The 21,970-nt window shown below is 38.7% G+C and overlaps 1 protein-coding gene across 1 annotated transcript in view; it reads right to left on the bottom strand.

Moving 5' to 3' along the window:
- Nucleotides 1-10,780: 10,780 nt before the first annotated feature.
- Nucleotides 10,781-21,970, bottom strand: part of plxna4 (plexin A4) — a 506,120-nt gene continuing 494,930 nt past the window's right edge. The window contains exon 32 of the mRNA XM_061912247.1: nucleotides 10,781-21,928. Coding sequence (XP_061768231.1) covers nucleotides 21,833-21,928 — 96 coding nt within the window. The 3' untranslated portion in view covers nucleotides 10,781-21,832. The remainder of the gene's footprint in view (nucleotides 21,929-21,970) is intronic.

Here is a 21,970-nt window from a genome sequence, read left to right as displayed (position 1 = left end):
GCTCCTGTTAAATTGAGGATCTTTGGCTGTTTTTGCTGTAGAAGTTTATAAACAGCACCGTGCTCCTGTTACATGGAAAATATTTGACTGTTTTGCTGTAAATGCTTGAAAACAACATTGTGCTTGTGTTACATAGAGAATCTTTGGCTGTTTTTGCTTTGGATGCTTAAAACAGCAAAATGCTCCAACCATGTAGAGCATCTTTGACTGTTTTTGCTGTAAATCCTTAAAACAGCAAACTGCTCTGATTATATAGAGGATCTTTGACTTAGTTTTAGCTTTAGATGCTTAAAACAGAAACGTGCTCCTGTTACACAGAGGATCTTTGACTGTTTTTGCTGTCCATGCTTAAATACCGTAAAGTGTTCCTGTTACAAAGAGGATCTTTGATTGTTTTTGCTATATATACAAGATTTAAGCATAGTGCTCCTGTTAAATAGAGGATATTTGACTATTTTGCTGCAAATGCTTAAAAACAACATTGTGCTTGTGTTACATAGAGGATATTGACTTTTTTTCTGCTGTAGATGCTAAAAAGCAGCAACATGTTCCTGTTACATTGAGTATCTTTGAGTTGGTTTTTGCTGTAGATCCTTAAAAGCAGCAACATGTTCCTATTGATGTCAATCTCGCTTTCATTGAGGGCCACATCACATTTATGTCTTCCCTCATAGGCTCTCTTGTCACACTGAATAATATATGAATATACATAATGTATGAGGATTAATATCATGATATCATTACATGATTGACAATGCATTTGATAATTTTAATGTTTTTTTCCATAAACTGTAAAAAAAAATCTGTACACTTTGTGCTAAAAAAAAATGGAAGCTTGGTTACCAGAATCTAATATTCTTCATTTTTAATTTTTTTATTTTTATTTTTTTTTTACAGCATATTACTGAAAATTGAAAAAGGGTACCACAGTATCAGGGACGGCGTGGCGCAGTGGGAGAGTGGCCGTGCGCAAACCGAGGGTCACTGGTTCAAATCCCACCTAGAACCAACCTCGTCACGTCCGTTGTGTCCTGAGCAAGACACTTCACCCTTGCTCCTGATGGGTGCTGGTTGGCGCCTTGCATGGCAGCTCCCTCCATCAGTGTGTGAATGTGTGTGTGAATGGGTAAATGTGGAAGTAGTGTCAAAGCGCTTTGAGTACCTTGAAGGTAGAAAAGCGCTATACAAGTACAACCCATTTATCATTTATCATTTATTTGACAGGAAAATTCCGCCGACTGAGCTGCCGTTTTTTTTTTTTTTTTTTTTTCAACCAAAAAATCTACCATTATTTTCACAATGTACAATTTGATGGATAACTTGCTGTGAAACCATAAGTCCCACAGGTATTTAAGTATTGTTTTTAATTTTAACAAAACAAAGTTGAAAATGATAATATACAATTTGTTGGATTATTATGTCAAAGTTTAGAAGGTTTACACATGTATGCAGTACATGTATTTTTTTTTTTCTGTCAAAATCAATCAATCAATCAATGTTTACTTATATAGCCCTAAATCACTAGTGTCTCAAAGGGCTGCACAAACCACCACGACATCCTCGGTAGGCCCACATAAGGGCAAGGAAAACTCACACCCAGTGGGACATCGGTGACAAAAATGACCCAGTGGGACGTCGGTGACAATGATGACTATGAGAACCTTGGAGAGGAGGAAAGCAATGGATGTCGAGCGGGTCTAACATGATACTGTGAAAGTTCAATCCATAATGGATCCAACACAGTCGCGAGAGTCCAGTCCAAAGGATCCAACACAGCAGCGAGAGTCCCGTTCACAGCGGAGCCAGCAGGAAACCATCCCAAGCGGAGGCGGATCAGCATCGCAGAGATGTCCCCAGCCGATACACAGGCAAGCAGTACATGGCCACCGGATCGGACCGGACCCCTTCCACAAGGGAGAGTGGGACATAGAAGAAAAAGAAAAGAAACGGCAGATCAACTGGTCTAAAAAGGGAGTCTATTTAAAGGCTAGAGTATACAAATGAGTTTTAAGGTGAGACTTAAATGCTTCTACTGAGGTGGCATCTCGAACTGTTACCGGGAGGGCATTCCAGAGTACTGGAGCCCGAACGGGAAACGCTCTATAGCCCGCAGACTTTTTTTGGGCTTTGGGAATCACTAACAAGCCGGAGTCCTTTGAACGCAGATTTCTTGAAAAGAACTTATAGATTTAGTAGGAAAGTACTTTATTGATGAATATTATTTCTAGTCTTTCGAGGGCCACATAAAGTGATTTGGTGTGCCAGATCTTGAGTTTGGCACCTGTGACATAGAGGATCTTTGACTGTGTTTTCTGTAGATGCTCTCAAAAACAGCAAAGTGCTCCTGTCACATAGAGGATCTTTGACTTTGTTTTTACTATTGAGCTATCTTTGACATGCCTAAAAACAGAAAAGCGTTTCTGTCACTGAATATCTTTTATTTTGGGTTTTTTTCTGTAGAAAAAAGCAACATGCTCCTGTGACACGGATCATTTTTCAGTCTTTGATGTAGACGTTTAAAAACAGCAAAAACGTTTCTGTCATTTATCAGATATTTTTGACTTTGTTTTGGCTGCAGATGTTTACAAACAGCAAAGCACTACCGTCATAGAGGATCTTTGACTGGTGCTTTTGCTGTAGATGCTACATGCAGTAAAGCGTTCCTCTCACCTAGTGGATCTTTGTCGTTGTGTTTGCTGTAGATGCTTAAAAACAGCCGAGCCGAGTGCCAATGTCACATTGATGACCTGGACTAATGTTTTTTCCAGTAGTTTCTCAAAAACAGCAGAGCACTCTTTTCATACAAAAGATCTTTACGAAGATGTTTGCTGTTTGCTTAAAAACAAGAATGTGCATCTGTCATAAAGAAGATCTTTGACTAGGGTTTTTGCTTTCGATGTTAAAAACAGCAAAGTAATTTTTTCAAATAGGATATTTCACTATCATTTTTTTCATTTGGTCCTCAAAAACCACAGGGTTCTCCTGTCATTTAGAGGATCTTTGACTTGTATTATTTGTGGCTTCAATATCGCTATTTTTATCGTTTCAAGCTACCTTTTACTCTGGAAAAAAAAAAGTGCGGTATTGTCCATCACGACTTATTTGATATTTGTTTTTTGTGAGCCTGGTTGCCGTAACAGGAACCAACTTTGACTTTTTATTGATGTGTTCTTTTGTTAAAGGGGAACTCTACTTGTTTGGGTTTTTTTCTATCATTCCCAATCCTTATTTGAGACAACTTTTTTATGCGTTGTATCTCATAAATAAATGCGAGCAAGAGTCAGCTAACAACTGAGGCAATGTAATTTGCTTTGTTCCACCTATAAAACTCTCAAAAAACATGCAACAGCATTTCATACGCACACTCTAAGTATTTATGTAATGCAGTAACAGGCACATTCATAATAACAGAATATTTACGTATTTTGCTCATTTTAAGCATATGATGGTGCATTAATTTCACAGATGCATCGCAATGTTCACTTTTGCCTCTACCAACAACAACACTAATCATAGCAGACGTCATTAGCGCCAACGACGATTACTTTGGAACAAATGACGATCCAGAACCCTATATTTTTGCGCCTGAATATACGGAGGATGATCGACGAGCTTTAGAAGCTGAGTGGTGAAGCGATCCAGCAAGTAGCAGTATTGCTAGGTGCTAAACAATGCAAACTACAAACATAATAAAACAATCACTTACTGTACCATGTCTGCTCTCACTGGGATGCAGACTGATGGGATGTTCATATCTTCCCGTTTAGATGAAGAATTAATCCTAATCCTCACGCATGTAAAAAAGAAAGAACTATCCATGTGAGAGACTTGATTTAGCTAATTATATTTTGTGCAGTGAATTGTACTTATATAGCGCTTTTCTCAAGAGACTCAAAGCGTTTTACATAGTGTAACCCATTATCTACATCTTTAAGCTAAATTTAGACCAGTGTGGGTGGCACTCGGGGCAGGTGGGTCAAATGTCTTGCCCAAGGACACAACAGCCGTGACTAGAATGGCGGAAGCTGGGATCGAACCTGGAACCCTTAAGTTGTTGGCACAGGCGCTCTACCTTCCGAGACACGCCGTGCCCATTCTATAGTTAAATTTCACCAACTCAGAGGCGATGCAGCAGCTCACCAGCTCAATGTGTAAATATAGCGGCATAAGCTCGTTACCTCTCTGTGATTATTGCGCCGCTAAAAGTAGTTCCTTTGTCTAAGTGCTTATAATCACAATGTTGCTAATACTTAGTAAATATTGAGGTCACAACATGTAAATGTTGGTGCTTTTTAGATATTTATTTAGAGCGCTTTATGGGTGTTAGCCACCTCGTGCTTGCCATATATTACACATTAGAATTCATTAAAAGGAAGAAAAATGTGTGGTCTTGTCTTATATATGGATTTTGAGCGATTCCCAAAATTCTCCCCCAAAAGTGCAGTTCCCCTTTGAGAGAACAGTTCAAACTTCATGCTGACCAACTTGTTATTGATCAGATGATTTAGTATTGATAAAGGCAGCAGGCGACAGTTTATGTCAGTAGAAGCATTTAAGTCTCACCTTAAAACTCATTTGTATACTCTAGCCTTTAAATAGACTCCCTTTTTAGACCAGTTGATCTGCCGTTTCTTTTCTTTTTCTTCTATGTCCCACTCTCCTTTGTGGAGGGAGTCCGGTCCGATCCGGTGGCCATGTACTGCTTGCCTGTGTATCGGCTGGGGACATCTCTGCGCTGCTGATCAGCCTCCGCTTGGGATGGTTTCCTGCTGGCTCCGCTGTGAACGGGACTCCCGCTGCTGTGTTGGATCCGCTTTGGACTGGACTCTCGCGACTGTGTTGGATGCATTATGGATTGATCTTTCACAGTATCATGTTCTCATAGTCATTATTGTCACCGATGTCCCACTGGGTGTGAGTTTTCCTTGCTGATCCGCCTCCGCTTGGGATGGTTTCCTGCTGGCTCCGCTGTGAACGGGACTCTCGCTGCTGTGTTGGATCCGCTTTGGACTGGACTCTCGCGACTGTGTTGGATCCATTATGGATTGAACTTTCACAGTATCATGTTAGACCCGCTCGACATCCATTGCTTTCCTCCTCTCCAAGGTTCTCATAGTCATCATTGTCACCGACGTCCCACTGGGTCATTATTGTCACCGATGTCCCACTGGGTGTGAGTTTTCCTTGCCCTTATGTGGGCCTACCGAGGATGTCGTAGTGGTTTGTGCAGCCCTTTGAGACACTAGTGATTTAGGGCTATATAAGTAAACATTGATTGATTGATTGATGTCCCAATTATGTCATTAAAATGCCAATATTTCTACTAATAAAATAACAAAGCATTGTTTTAATTGTTCCCTTGGTGACTAATTTCACAGCTTCTTTGTATTAAATTCTTGTCCGGATAATTGTATCCAAGTTATCACAAAAATGTTGTTGCCATGAGTTCCCGGCTATAGGACGAAAGCTGTCTTTGATCCTACCAAGCAAAAGGCTTTTAAAACTCCACTGTGTAGGATGGGAAGTGACATGAAAGTGTCGGTTTCTTTGATGTATTGTAATCCACAGGAAGATTTTTGTCTTGACACGAGATCTACAAAGCGGAGAGGAAGCAGGACCTGACTCCCCTCCAGGCACCTTTTCTTTGAACTGTTTTGTGACCAAAGGCAGCGGCTGTTTACGACCCCCTTCCTTTAGAATTTTGATTGATTGATTGATACTTTTATTTGTAGATTCCACAGTTCAGTACGTAATCCGTACAATTGACCACTAAATGGTAACACCCGAATAAGTTTTTCAACTTGTTTAAGTCGGGGTCCACGTTAATCAATTCATGGTAATGACACAGCTGGCAAAGTCCAAATAAAAGAGGTGGCGTACAATCTTTCGTCAAAGCGTGTTGTACGCGCTCTCCTCTTTGAACCAAATTGAATTCTGTCTGTGTTTGATTCCTTGCTTCTTTGTCTGTTCAATAGATGTCATCAGCGTTCGAACCTGACAATTCTACTATGTTTCTAGTGCGTGATTAAACATGGCAGTTAATATTTGTCCTAATCCGGAGCTGAAAGAGTGCAAGAAATGTTCAACTCACATTAGCAGCAGTATAGCTCGGTTGGTAGAGTGGCCGTGCCAGCAACTTGAGGGTTCCAGGTTCGATCCCCGCTTCCGCCATCCTAGTCACTGCCGTTGTGTCCTTGGGCAAGACACTTTACCCACCTGCTCCCAGTGCCACCCACACTGGTTTAAATGTGACTTAGATATTGGGTTTTCACTGTGTAAAAGTGCTTTGAGTCACTAGAGAAAAGCGCTATATAAATATAATTCACTGCACAACATTGTGGGCCGACATTGCCACAGTGTTTTGTTCATCTTTTCATGGAAATGTCAAACTCAGCCGTGTTGCGTTAGGCCCGCTTCTTCTTCCCGTGCGGTCCTCGTCCTGGAGGTTATTTGCCACTTGGAGGACGCCCCACAGGGTGGTGTGAAGCAATCATGGCTGCCCCTCTATCATCGTCCTCCACCCATCACTGGTTCCATCACCCCCCCACCCAACCGACGTCCATTATCCTCAGCTCACTAGTCAGAAAATGAGGGTGCCCCCATCCCCCCCAGCACCCTCTTGCCTCCACCCGTCTTCCTGCTTCACCTCCTTGCCATTTCTCAGCCATTCCTCCCAGTTGACTGGCTGCTACATGGAGGGTGACACCGGGCCAATTCAATCTCACGTCTGTCCCCCCAGCCATCAAGCACTGGAGTACCCCTGCCACTTAAAGGAAATAGACCCCTCTTTTAGCTCTGGTTTGCTATACACAACATTTAGATCAGGGTATAGCTCGGTTGGTAGAGTGGCCGTGCCAGCAACTTGAGGGTTGCAGGTTCGATTCCCGCTTGTGCCATCCTAGTCACTGCCGTTGTGTCCTTGGGCAAGACACTTTACCCACCTGCTCCCAGTGCCACCCACACTGGTTGAAATGTAACTTAGGTATTGGGTGTCACTATGTAAAAAAGCGCTTTGAGTCACTTGAGAAAAGCGCTATATAAATATAATTCACTTCACTTTTGAAACTAAGCTACTTCTTGGGTACTGATTAATGCGAAGGGTTACCAGTTTGATACACACTTAAATAAATTGCCAGAAATAGCCAATTTGCTCAATTTACCTTTAACTCTATGTTATTATTAATAATTAATGATATTTATCTTTGTGGAAACACTGATCATCTTAATGATTTCTCACAATAAATATATATTTTTGATGACATGTTTTAAATAGGTTAAAATCCAATCCGCACTTTGTTAGAATATATAGCAAATTGGACCACGCTATATTTCTAACAAAGACAAATCAAATCATTATTTCTTCTAGATTTTCCAGAACAAAAATTTAAAAGGAATTCAAAAGACTTTGAAATAAGATTTAAATTTGATTCGACAGATTTTCTAGATTTTTTTTGAATTTTAATCATAATAAGTTTAAAGAAATATTTCACAAATATTCTTCATCGAAAAAACAGAAGCTAAAATGAAGAATTAAAATAAAATGTATTTATTACTTTTTACAAAAAAAAAAAAAACATTTACTCGAACATTGATTTAAATTGTCAGGAAAGAAGAAGAAGAAGGAATTTAAAAGGTAAAAAGGTATATGTGTTTAAAAATCCTACAATCATTTTTAAGGTTGTATTTTTTCTCTAAAATTGTCTTTCTGAAAGTTATAAAAAGCAAAGTAAAAAAATAAGAGAAATTTATTTTAAAAAGTGAAGACCAAATCTTTAAAATATTTTCTTGTATTTTCAAATTCTATTTGAGTTTTGTCTCTCTTAGAATTAAAAATGTCGAACAAAGTGAGACCAGTTTGCTAGTAAATAAATACAATTAAAAAAATAGAGGCAGCTCACTGGTAAGTGCTGCTATTTGAGCTATTTTTAGAGCAGGCCAGCGGGCTACTCATCTGGTCCTTATGGGCTACCTGGTGCCCGCGGGCACCGCGTTGGTGACCCCTTATTTACATTAACGATGGACTGAATGAAGCAGCAATTTGCGTTAGCCGCTTTTGGAATCAAATCTTTTGACCGTATTTTTCGGGCTATAAGCCGCTACTTTTTTTCCCTACGTTTTACACCCTGCGGCTTTTAAAAGGGCGCGGGTCCTTTTCTGTATTCAACAAATGGTTTTGAACACCGACGGAGACACTGTAAAGGTGTGCTACGGCGCCATCTTTTGAACGAGTTTGCTCGCCGAAAATGTACTTCTTATCTCGTGCCTTGAACTGGAAGTATATACCGTTTTTTCTACTATTCATCTACAGCAATGGTCCTCAAACTGTGGTACGTGTACCACAAGTGGTACGCCTAAGAATCACTTCATTGAAGTACATTGTTTTCTTTCCCTATATTCAAACACAGTGTTACCGTTCAAACCATGTGCAATCTTACAGTAGCCAAAATATTAAATATATCCATCCATCCATCAATTTTCTACTGCTTATTCCCTTTGGGGTTGCGGGGGACGCTAGTGCCTATCTCAGCTACAATTGGGCGGAAGGCGGCGTACACTCTGGACAAGTCGCCACCTCATCGCAGGGCCAACAGATAGACAGACAACATTCACACTCACATTCACACGCTAGGGCCAATTTAGTGTTGCCAATCAACCTATCCCCAGGTGTATGTCTTTGGAAGTATATTCAATATACTTCTTAAATAAAACCTCTTCTTTTTTGATGAATACTTAGGCCTACTTTGCTACTGTATTTTCATGTTGATCATTATGATGGTGCTTAGAGAGCCAGGTGTTTTCGGAGGTGGTACCTGTTGAAAAAAGTGCGGGAATCATTGCTCTATAGCGTTTCTACTCGAAATCATTCTACATTAAGGCGTTCTCCAAGCAACGTTTGTAAGATTTTTAATATAACTAAAACAATTCACCCTTACTAAACCGTCCCATGTGTGATGGCAGCAGGAGCATTCTTGTGCATCTTTGTTCTTGCTATTGTAATGTAATCAAGCTAGCATCGTTAGCGTTAGCGAATATGCTGACATGTTTGCGAGTGTCTGTGTTAGTATTGATCATATAGAATGGCATGATTTTTGTTATTGAATCAGTTTAGCTGATGGGAGAACTAGCTCCCACATCTAATGGGTCCATGATGATGACTTCTGTTTTGTTTGATCATCTGTTTTACTGCCTTATTACAGGCAGATTTTACCATGAATTGATTAACGTAGACCTTGAATTAAACAAGTTGAACAACTTATTCGGCTGTTACCATTTAGTGGTCAATTGTACGGAATATATACTGTACTGTGCAATCTACTGATAAAAGTCTCAATCAAACAAAAAAAACAAACATTTGGAAACACTTTTTATCTGTGGCTTATGGTGTGGTACGGCTAATGTATATACAATTATTTATTCGTTCTAAAAGACGGTGTGTGTCTTAAATACCGGTGTACTTTATAGCCCGGAAAGTACAGTATAAGAGCTGCAAAATGTATGATTATCCATTTCATTGTTTGTTTAAAATGACCTAAAATGCATACGTGGCTGCTATTGAACTAATCTATCTTGGATGTGAGACAGTCAGTAACTCAACTGAGAGATCCAATCAGGCAACATGGAAAGGACAGGTGCAATATTTCATTACGAACTTTTGCCTGATTAGTGGGACAGTTTTGAAGGAGAGGGCAGGTTACTGGAGTGTGTAATACCTTTTTCATGAATAAATTAAGTTATGTTTAAATATAGAATAAAATAAAATACAAAATGAAATTACCAGAAATAATATTTAACAATAAAAATGTAATTACAAAATATTTAATGATAAAAAAATAAAAATAAATTGTTATACATAAAATTAAAAAGAGTATATACAGTGGGGCAAAATAGTATTTAGTCAGCCACCGATTGTGCAAGTTCTCCCACTTAAAATGATGACAGAGGTCTGTAATTTTCATCATAGGTACATTTCAACTATGAGAGACAGAATGTGAAAAAAAAAATCCAGGAATTAACATTGTAGGGATTTTAAAGAATTTATTTGTAAATTATGGTGGAAAATAAGTATTTGGTCAACCATTCAAAGCTCTCACTGATGGAAGAAGGTTTTGGCTCAAAATCTCACGATACATGGCCCCATTCATTCTTTCCTTAACACGGATCAATCGTCCTGTCCCCTTAGCAGAAAAACAGCCCCAAAGCATGATGTTTCCACTCCCATGCTTCACAGTAGGTGTGGTGTTCTTGGGATGCAACTTAGTATTCTTTTTCCTCCAAACACGACGAGTTGAGTTTATACCAAAATGGATACATGGATGATACAGCAGAGGATTGGGAGAATGTCATGTGGTCAGATGAAACCAAAATAAAACGTTTTGGTATAAACTCAACTCGTCGTGTTTGGAGGAAGAAGAATACTGAGTTGCATCCCAAAAACACCATAACTACTGTGAAGCATGGCGGTGGAAACATCATGCATTGGGGCTGTTTGTCTGCTTTGAACGGTTGACCAAATACTTATTTTCCACTATAATTTACAAATAAATTCTTTAAAATTCATACAATGTGAATTCCTGGATTTTTTTTTCATATTCTGTCTCTCACAGTTGAAGTGTACCTATGATGAAAATTACAGACCTCTGTCATTATTTTAAATGGGAGAACTTGCACAATCAGTGGCTGACTAAATAAATTTTTGCCCCACTGTAGCTGTTATCTGCTGAAATTTCTCATCACACGTTTAAGAATAAATATTTGGTGAATAACAAAAAAATCGGGAAACTTTGGTTTCTTAATAAAGTTTATTCTATATTACAAATAGTATTTTGTTCTGGACTGCAAAATAGGAATGCATTATATTTACATACACAGGTATACAATGAATTATAACAAAGTTAGAGAAGCTCACCTTTTATCCCCCTGGGCTGTTTTTCTTTTACCCTCTTGATAAGATACTCTTTCAAATATGGTCTACTAAAGGTATTTTTTTTTTAACATGTTTGCTAATAATACTGTGCTACCAGGACGTTTTTCAGTTCCTATAAAAGTTTTTTTTTTTTTTAAGGTGGAAACTTTATCTGTGCAGGCAACGGAAGATACTGCACGTTGTCACAGGACTCGGACACAAAGTTGACCTCAGCTACATGGAAGGAGCCGCCAATTAGCGCAGCCGCGTGCACGTCTTTGATATGTGGAGTGTTTCTGAGGAGGACGACACAGCAAAAGCTCGCAAATGAAAGTTGAAGCGTTTTTTTTTTTTTTTTTCTCCAAGCGTTTGTTGTCGTTAGGCTTCTGCAGAATGAATAAAGGTTCCACCTTAAAACAATCACTAGAAGTTCCCCCACTTTCTCGCTCTCCAGTCTGTCAGGCAAAATAAAGTCAAAAAAGCACATCATCATCTTCGCAAGGCTTGTTTTTCTTCATTTTTTCCCCTTAAATAAGTTAAATGGTTTTACATGCGCTTTAAGAAAAAAAAAAAAAAGCCAATAAAAGGAGCCAAGGTGGGCCGCTCGTTCACATTCACATATCACCACACGGGGCACGTTGTCAAGGCAAAGAAAAGGGCAGAGGGTAGAAAGTGGTCTTTCACATCCAAAAAGTCTTAATGTTCTCGTCCCTCCTCCTCGTCTTTGTCTGCAGCTACACTCCATCTGCTTGTGCAAAAACAGGAACCAGGAGGAGCGTCTCCACAAACTGAGGTCAGAAAGTATCACACAGCTTCCCGTCACAATGAAGAAGACAAAAGTTTTTCTTTTTAGATTTTTCCTCGCTGGCACTTTTTTTGTTTGTTTTGTGAAAATGTCATCAAGCTCCTTTGGTTTTTAGGCTGAGCAACTTTTAAAAAGTCCACACAAGTAAGAACATCCCAGGGCGTCGGTGCTTTTTACCCCCTTCTTGTTGTCGTTGTTGTTGTGCGCGTCTGTGCATGTTGTTTGTTCCACAGTGTGCTTCTGAGAGGGAGTCCACTTTTTTTTTTTTTTTGTCTTAATAGCGAGCCATGTAAGCCAAATGGAAGCAGGGATGCTAATGCTAAGAATCAAATTGCACTGGGCAGTTTGTCCCTCCTGAGCCCTTCTTACTCTCAAAGGGTGCGTTCACACACGTTTGTTTGGGTTCAAACCAGGACACACAACACTTATTTGACATACCTCGCTTTTCCTATGCCCCACTTTTCATTTGACTCACTTTTGGAGGAAATGTCAAACTACCATCCTGTGGAATGGAGTGCCCAAAGAATCCCACGCGGTCAAAGAAATCTGCGAGTACCCGCACTTTGATAAAGAAGGTGAGAAACACTATTGAAGTCAAAAAAGAACACAAAGTAAAAAAGTACCGTATTTAACGGACCATAATGCACACAAAAAAATGGGACAGTGCGCCTAATGTACGTATTAATTCTGGCTTCGAAGCAATTTTATTCGGTATATGGTGTGAGAATAAGTGTGAGCAGTAGATGGCGGTCACACATAAGATATGTGTAGACCAGTGGTTCTCAACCTTTTTTCAGTGCTGTAGATTTTTTTAATTCAAGTACCCCCTAATCAAAACAAAACATTTTCGGTTGAAAACACTATTGAAGTCAAGAAAGAACACAAAGTAAAAAAGTACCGTATTTAACGGACCATAATGCACACGAAAAAATGGGACAGTGCGCCTAATGTACGTATTAATACTGGCTTCGAAGCAATTTTATTCGGTATATGGTGTGAGAATAAGTGTGAGCAGTAGATGGCGGTCACACATAAGAGATTAGTGTAGACCAGTGGTTCTCAACCTTTTTTCAGTGATGTACCCCCTGTGAACATTTTTTTAATTCAAGTACCCCCTAATCAAAACAAAACATTTTCGGTTGAAAACACTATTGAAGTCAAGAAAGAACACAAAGTAAAAAAGTACCGTATTTAACGGACCATAATGCACACTAAAAAATGGGACAGTGCGCCTAATGTACGTATTAATTCTGGCTTCGAAGCAATTTTATTCGGTATATGGTGTGAGAATAAGTGTGAGCAGTAGATGGCGGTCACACATAAGAGATTAGTGTAGACCAGTGGTTCTCAACCTTTTTTCAGTGATGTACCCCCTGTGAACATTTTTTTAATTCAAGTACCCCCTAATCAAAACTAAAAATTTTCGGTTGAAAACACTATTGAAGTCAAGAAAGAACACAAAGTAAAAAAGTACCGTATTTAACGGACCATAATGCACACTAAAAAATGGGACAGTGCGCCTAATGTACCTATCAATTCTGGCTTTGAAGCAATTTTATTTGGTATATGGTGTGAGAATAAGTGTGAGCAGTAGATGGCGGTCACACATAAGAGATTAGTGTAGACCAGTGGTTCTCAACCTTTTTTCATTGATGTACCCCCTGTGAACATTTTTTTAATTCAAGTACCCCCTAATCAAAACAAAACATTTTCGGTTGAAAACACTATTGAAGTCAAGAAAGAACACAAAGTAAAAAAGTACCGTATTTAACGGACCATAATGCACACTAAAAAATGGGACAGTGCGCCTAATGTACGTATTAATTCTGGCTTCGAAGCAATTTTATTCGGTATATGGTGTGAGAATAAGTGTGAGCAGTAGATGGCGGTCACACATAAGAGATATGTGTAGACCAGTGGTTCTCAACCTTTTTTCAGTGATGTACCCCCTGTGAACATTTTTTTAATTCAAGTACCCCCTAATCAAAACAAAACATTTTCGGTTGAAAACACTATTGAAGTCAAGAAAGAACACAAAGTAAAAAAGTACTGTATTCAACGGACTATATTGCACACTAAAAAATGGGACAGTGCGCTTAATGTACGTATTATTTCTGGCTTTGAAGCCATTTTATTTGGTATATGGTGTGAGAATAAGTGTGAGCAGTAGATGGCGGTCACACATAAGAGATATGTGTAGACCAGTGGTTCTCAACCATTTTTCAGTGATGTACCCCCTGTGAACATTTTTTTAATTCAAGTACCCCCTAATCAAAACAAAACATTTTCGGTTGAAAACACTATTGAAGTCAAGAAAGAACACAAAGTAAAAAAGTACTGTCTTTTACGGACTATAATACACACTAAAAAATGGGACAGTGCGCCTAATGTACGTATCAATTCTGGCTTTGAAGCAATTTTATTTGGTATACGGTGTGAGAATAAGTGTGAGCAGTAGATGGCGGTCACACATAAGAGATATGTGTAGACCAGTGGTTCTCAACCTTTTTTCAGTGATGTACCCCCTGTGAATTTTTTTTTAATTCAAGTACCCCCTAATCAAAACAAAACATTTTCGGTTGAAAAAAAGAGATAAAGAAGTAAAATACAGTACTGTCATCAGTTTCTGATCTATTAAATTGTATAGCAGTGCAAAATATTGGTCATTTGTAGTGTTTTTTCTTGAACTATTTGGGAAAAAAGATATAAAAATAACTAAAAACTGGTTGAAAAATATACAAGTGATTCAATTATACATAAAGATTTCTACACATAGAATAAATCATCAACTTAAAGTGCCCTCTTTGGGATTGTAATAGAGATCCATCTGGATTCATGAACTTAATTCTAAACATTTATTCACAAAAAAAAATATCTTTAACATCAATATTAATGAAAAAATCTAGCTGTCAACACTGAATATTGCGTTGTTGCAGTTCTTTTCACAGTTTATGAACTTTCATTCATATTTTGTTGAAGTATCAATTCAATAAATATATTTATAAAGGATTTTTACATTGTTGCTATTTTTAGAATATTTTAAAAAAAATCTCACGTACCCCTTGGCATACCTTCAAGTACCCCCAGGGGTACGTGTACCCCCATTTGAGAACCACTGGTGTAGACTGCAGGTTGAAGCCTGTTCAATAAATGACGCGAGCAAGTACCCGTAAGCAAGCAACACCAAAATGTTCATTGAGAATATAGAACATTACAGACAGCGTTCAAAAAACGGTGAAAATATTTGATTAGGACTTTGGTAAACTGCAAAGCCGCACCGCTTGATGGGTCGCGAAGAATTAGTAGTCAGACGTACTGTGCTTCAACATATAAGTAATATTATGGTGTGTCTAACTACCCCAGAATAGCACCTGTTAGGAGACATATTGTTCTGTTTTGCAATATTATGCAAAACCAACTTTTCTTTCCGATCGGTACCCGCTGATGCGCATTTTGGGATCTGCATGAGTTCGCCAGTGTAGTCCGAGCAGTAGTCAATAAGCTCCTTCTTTTTCTCTATCCTCTTGTTGCGGGGCATTCATCCTCCGCTGTCGCCGTGTCTAATATAAAGTGCCGTACAATTCTCCCTTATACCTGTCAGTGGACTCGCTGCGGAAGCGCTAAAGAGTACAACAAAAAGAAGACACTGTCGAAGTGGAGGGACGTAAATAAGACCGCCCACAAAACGGCGCATTTTGAAGGGACGGTCGGAAAGCGTCTTTGAAGATGGCGTGTAAAACATCATCCATGCAATATTTTGACCTAAGACCCAGCATTACATGTTATGTAAGAAGTGTTTTACACGGAGAAACAAAACAATGATAAAATGACACCTTTGATGCGCCTTATAATCTGGTGTGCCTTTTGCATGAAAATCGGTGCGCCCTATGGTCGGAAAAATAAAATACCTCCCCTCATATGTTCCTCACTTTCTTTGCAAACAAAGACGACAGCTCAGTCACGAAAATTTTACATCAAAATGGCTTTTTTTTTTTTTTACTCTAAAAACAATATTTGTTTTTTTTCAAAGTGTTAGATGAAGTGATGAAGTTCATTCATCCATTTACCCTGCACGCATCACTACAGTCTGATTATTCTGTATTCAAGGTTCAACGTTTTGTTTTTATGTTTTCGGGTGTCTGGATTGGATTCAGTGGAAAAATCACTCGGGTTTTCGCGGGATGTTTTGAAACAGATTACGGACAAAAACGGAGGTAAAACTGTACTTACATGCAACAAGAAATGCAATGTCGGTAAAAACACAGGAGCACTCAGTTTTGTTAGTACCGTATTTTTCGGAGTATAAGTCGCACCGGAGTATAAGTCGCACCTGCCGAAAATGCAGGTTCTTCGAGCTGTGGCCACCTAGCTTTTTGCCCGCGATTAGCTTTTTTAGTTTTCTTCATTTCAGTAATAGTAGTCTCCGCCAGAGGTGGGTAGTAACGCGCTACATTTACTCCGTTACATCTACTTGAGTAACTTTTGGGATAAATTGTACTTCTAAGAGTAGTTTTTATGCAACATACTTTTACTTTTACTTGAGTTTATTTATAGAGAAGAAACGCTACTTTTACTCCGCTCCATTTATCTACATTCAGCTCGCTACTTTTTTTTTATCGATCTATTAATGTTTGTTTTGGTTTTTCAAAGTAGGATCTACGCATGCCTGCATTTCACCAATCACATGCAAGCACTGGTGACGTTGGACCAATCAAACAGAGCCAGGCGGTCACATGACCGTGATACGTAGAACCCGACATGTTGAAAAACTTATTGGGGTGTTACCATTTAGTGGTCAATTGTAGGGAATATGTACTGTACTCTGCAATCTAATAATACAAGTTTCAATCAATCAATCAATCAATCAATCAATCAATCAGAGAAAGCCTACTGAGCCTATGGTGCTGTTAAGTTATTGTGGCTCAATGTGCATAATTTTTCTTTTTTTTAATGTACTATTATTAAATATGTATCATTATTCTAGTTGCCTAAGAGATATTCCTGACTCTGAATTTGCTCGTTGCTATTTTTATGTTTTTGTGCATTATTAGTTGCCGTAATCATTAAACGAACAGGTTACTCATCAGTTACTCAGTACTTGAGTAGTTTTTTCACAACATACTTTTTACTTTTACTCAAGTAAATATTTGGGTGACTACTCCTTACTTTTACTTGAGTAATAAATCTCTGAAGTAACAGTACTCTTACTTGAGTACAATTTCTGGCTACTCTACCCACCTCTGGTCTCCGCTTTTCGCCAGTCCCTTACAAGTTTCTTTCTGCTGCTCGATTGCCGTTTCCTGCTGCATATTTCACTACTTCCAGCTTGTAACCTGCAGTACATGCTTTCCTTTTCGGTGCCATTCTTGTTCAGCCCTTTGTTTTTATAAGTTACTGCCAATGTACCATAGCAGGTAGCGTCTTCTTTCCCATGATGCACTTCTGCCATGACCCGCCTCCGCCGAATTTTCATTGGTTAACGTGTGTGTGTGACGATTGCTGACATCCGGCTAGTCTCAAACGTGAATGAGATAAATAATATTTGATATTTTACGGTAATATGTTAATAATTTCACACATAAGTCGCTGCGGAGTATACGTCGCACCCCCGGCCAAACTATGAAAAAAACTGCGACTTATATTCCGAAAAATACGGTAATCGGTTTCAAAATGTCAGATGAAAAACCAAACGGAACAATAACCCAGACAGACAATGCACCGAAAGTGAATTATACTGTAAACATGTCAGTTGTAATTAGGATAAAAATAAGAGTGGCAGCAGACCTGGGCAATATAAGGCCCGGGGGCCACACCCGGCCCATTAAGCTTTTCAATCCGGCCCGCCGGACATTCCCAAATAATTTTTTTAAATTTTTAAGATGGAAAGTGTAGCTGCAGAGATGTTTTCAAATGACCGTAAGTCTTGAACTATACTAAGTATTTCAGTGGTTGGAATCTGCGCTTTTGCATGATATATTAGTTACTATGGTCATCTAATTAGTTACTATGGTCATCTAATTAGTTGCTATGGTCATCTAATTAGTTGCTATGGTCATCTAATTAGTTGCTATGGTCATCTAATTAGTTACTATGGTCATGTAATTAGTTGCTATGGTCATCTAATTAGTTGCTATGGTCATCTAATTAGTTACTATGGTCATCTAATTAGTTGCTATGGTCATCTAATTAGTTGCTATGGTCATCTAATTAGTTGCTATGGTCATCTAAATAGTTACTATGGTCATGTAATTAGTTACTATGGTCATCTAATTAGTTACTATGGTCATCTAATTAGTTGCTATGGTCATCTAATTAGTTACTATGGTCATCTAATTAGTTACTATGGTCATCTAATTAGTTACTATGGTCATCTAAATAGTTACTATGGTCATCTAAATAGTTACTATGGTCATCTAATTAGTTGCTATGGTCATCTAATTAGTTGCTATGGTCATTTAATTAGTTACTATGGTCATGTAATTAGTTGCTATGGTCATCTAATTAGTTGCTATGGTCATCTAATTAGTTACTATGGTCATCTAATTAGTTGCTATGGTCATCTAATTAGTTGCTATGGTCATCTAATTAGTTACTATGGTCATGTAATTAGTTACTATGGTCATCTAATGAGTTACTATGGTCATCTAATTAGTTACTATGGTCATCTAATTAGTTGCTATGGTCATCTAATTAGTTGCTATGGTCATCTAATTAGTTACTATGGTCATGTAATTAGTTACTATGGTCATCTAATTAGTTGCTATGGTCATCTAATTAGTTACTATGGTCATCTAATTAGTTACTATGGTCATCTAATTAGTTACTATGGTCATCTAATTAGTTGCTATGATCATCTAATTAGTTGCTATGGTCATCTAATTAGTTACTATGGTCATGTAATTAGTTACTATGGTCATCTAAATAGTTACTATGGTCATGTAATTAGTTGCTATGGTCATCTAATTAGTTACTATGGTCATCTAATTAGTTACTATGGTCATCTAATTAGTTGCTATGGTCATCTAATTAGTTACTATGGTCATGTAATTAGTTACTATGATCATCTAATTAGTTGCTATGGTCATCTAATTAGTTACTATGGTCATCTAATTAGTTACTATGGTCATCTAATTAGTTACTATGGTCATCTAATTAGTTGCTATGGTCATCTAATTAGTTGCTATGGTCATCTAATTAGTTGCTATGGTCATCTAATTAGTTACTATGGTCATGTAATTAGTTGCTATGGTCATCTAATTAGTTGCTATGGTCATCTAATTAGTTACTATGGTCATCTAATTAGTTGCTATGGTCATCTAATTAGTTGCTATGGTCATCTAATTAGTTACTATGGTCATGTAATTAGTTACTATGGTCATCTAATGAGTTACTATGGTCATCTAATTAGTTACTATGGTCATCTAATTAGTTGCTATGGTCATCTAATTAGTTGCTATGGTCATCTAATTAGTTACTATGGTCATGTAATTAGTTACTATGGTCATCTAATTAGTTGCTATGGTCATCTAATTAGTTACTATGGTCATCTAATTAGTTACTATGGTCATCTAATTAGTTACTATGGTCATCTAATTAGTTGCTATCGTCATCTAATTAGTTACTATGGTCATCTAATTAGTTACTATGGTCATCTAATTAGTTGCTATGGTCATCTAATTAGTTACTATGGTCATCTAATTAGTTACTATGGTCATCTAATTAGTTGCTATGGTCATCTAAATAGTTACTTTGGTCATCTAAGTCACAGCAGCTCAGACGAGGCACCAAGCAGTGTGGGTGGGGAGCGTTTCCACAGAGTGTTTCCAAAGCGGCGAGCCTGAAATGTGGGTGTCAGACAGACGCAGAAGGAGATTTTTACAACAAAATTCTGAAGGTTAGCGATATATCAAATTGTTGGTGTTTGTTTTTTTTTACCCTTCACCTTCATATTTTGCTGTGTTTGTTGCATTTTTTTGTGTGTTTCGCTTGATTGTAAAATATGTTGATGTTCATATGGTGTCAATATTCAGTGTTTTATCGTTCGTAGTTAATATTGTATTCTTTATTTTAATGTACATTCAGGGTGTCTCGTTCAGTGAAAAAAAAGACGTAAAATTGCATTCCGTTTGTCATAAAGTTTTTAGCATTCAGACATTCTTGTGAGGTTTTGTATTTGTGTTCCTAAAAATAGATATACCGGTCCCCAGACACATTTTTTTCTCTAAATTTGGCCCCCAAATCAAAATAATTGCCCAGGCCTGATTTACAGTAATGCACTGTAAAAACAATCCCAGTCCCAGAATGTTACTTTAAAGGCCTACTGAAATGAGATGTTTTTATTTAAACGGGGATAGCAAGTCCATTCTATGTGTCATACTTGATCATTTCGCGATATTGCCATATTTTTGCTGAAAGGATTTAGTAAAAAAATCGACGATAAAGTTCGCCACTTTTGGTATTTCCTGAAAAAGCCTCGCCTTTACCGAAAGTCGCAGACGATGATGTCACATGTTGATGGCTCCTCACACCCTCACATTGTTTCTAATGGGAGTCTCCAACAAAAATAGCTATTCGGACCGAGAAAACGACAATTTCCACATTAATTTGAGCGAGGATGAAAGATTCGTGTTTGAGGATATTGATAGTGACGGACTAGAAAAAAAAAACGTGATAGCATTGGGACGTATTCCGATGTTTTTAAACACATTTACCAGGATAATTCTGGGAAATCCCTTATCTTTCTGTTGTGTTGCTAGTGTTTTAGTGAGTTTAATAGTACCTGATAGTCAGAAGGGGTGTGTCCACGGCCGGGTGTTGACGCGCAGTGTCTCATGGGAGTCGACGGCAGCTATGGACGGCACAAGCTCACCTTTTATCCGATAAAACTGACTTTTTTACCATAATTTTCTCACCGAAACCTGCTGGTTGACATTTGGTTTGGATTCATGTTCGCTTGACCGCGCTCTGATCCATAGGAAATGTTCACCTCCGGGAATTTTAAACAAGGAATCACCGTGTGTTTGTGTGGCTAAAGGCTAAAGCTTCCCAACTCCATCTTTCTACTGTGACTTCTCCAATATTAATTGAACGAATTGCAAAAGATTCAGCAACACAGATGTCCAAAATATTGTGTAATTATGCCGTTAAAGCAGACGGCTTTTACCTGTGTGTGTGCGTAGCGCTGACACTTCCTAAAACCCTGCGACGTCATGTGGACACGTCATCATTACACGACGTTTTCAAGACGAAACTCCCGGGAAATTTAAAATTGTAATTTAGTAAACTAAAAAAGCCGTATTGGCATGTGTTGCAATGTTAATATTTCATCATTGATATATAAACTGGCCCTGCGATAAGGTGGCGACTTGTCCAGGGTGTACCCCGCCTTCCGCCCGATTGTAGCTGAGATAGGCGCCAGCGCCCCCCGCGACCCCAAAAGGGAACAAGCGGTAGAAAATGGATGGATTATATATAAACTATCAGACTGCGTGGTGGGTAGTAGTGGGTTTCAGTAGGCCTTTAAAAATAGCAATGGTAGTATTTTCTAATTTACTGTAATTATGTGTATAAAAAAACACTGTAAAATTCTGGCAAGTGAGCTGCTATTTTTTTGTTTTTACCGTAAAATCTACATTTTTTTCAAACAGTATAGAAAAAGTGGGCCCTAGGAAAATGGTCTGTAAGGTTAAACTTAGTGATTGGAATATGTCCTTGCTTTGGACACCCGAGTGTTAAAAGGAAGCTCTCGGGCTGGTACGTTTGTTTGCTCCAACTCATCAGCGTTCCTTTTAACCGGCAAACACCATGCGCCTGAACGCACCCTTGGTCTGAATGCAAAGTCCAGCTATGGAAGGTTGCGGAACATTCTCAGGCCCGCGTGTTTGCTCAGTGTAAACTTCTGGTTTGGCTCGCTCGCCACCAGTGCAAATCCTCGAAGGCAACGTAAAAAGTGTCCAGTAGGGGGCAGCAGCAGGGGAAAACAAGTAAGGAAGCAGAAAAACAACAGGAACAGGTTTTCGCTCAGGCACGGCTCGGTTTTTAGGACAAGTGTGTGGAGCAGGGATGGGGCGGGGTCTTCTTCTACTCGGGGTCTTCTTCCCAGTGCATGCTGGGAAGTGCGGTCCTCAGCTCTCCAGCGTCATGAAGGCCACCACCTGTTCCAGTTTGAAGGCCAGCCGTTGTTTCCTGGCGGCGTCGTCCTGCTCCAGCGCACAAACAATCTGCCGTGCAGGAAGTAAAGAGGACGTGAGCAGGAAGTGAGG

This window comes from Nerophis ophidion, linkage group LG10 (assembly GCF_033978795.1).
Source record: "Nerophis ophidion isolate RoL-2023_Sa linkage group LG10, RoL_Noph_v1.0, whole genome shotgun sequence".
Taxonomy (NCBI): Eukaryota; Metazoa; Chordata; class Actinopteri; order Syngnathiformes; family Syngnathidae; genus Nerophis; species Nerophis ophidion.
Note: the sequence above shows the minus strand (reverse complement) of the source record. Positions and strands in the feature narration are given on the sequence as shown.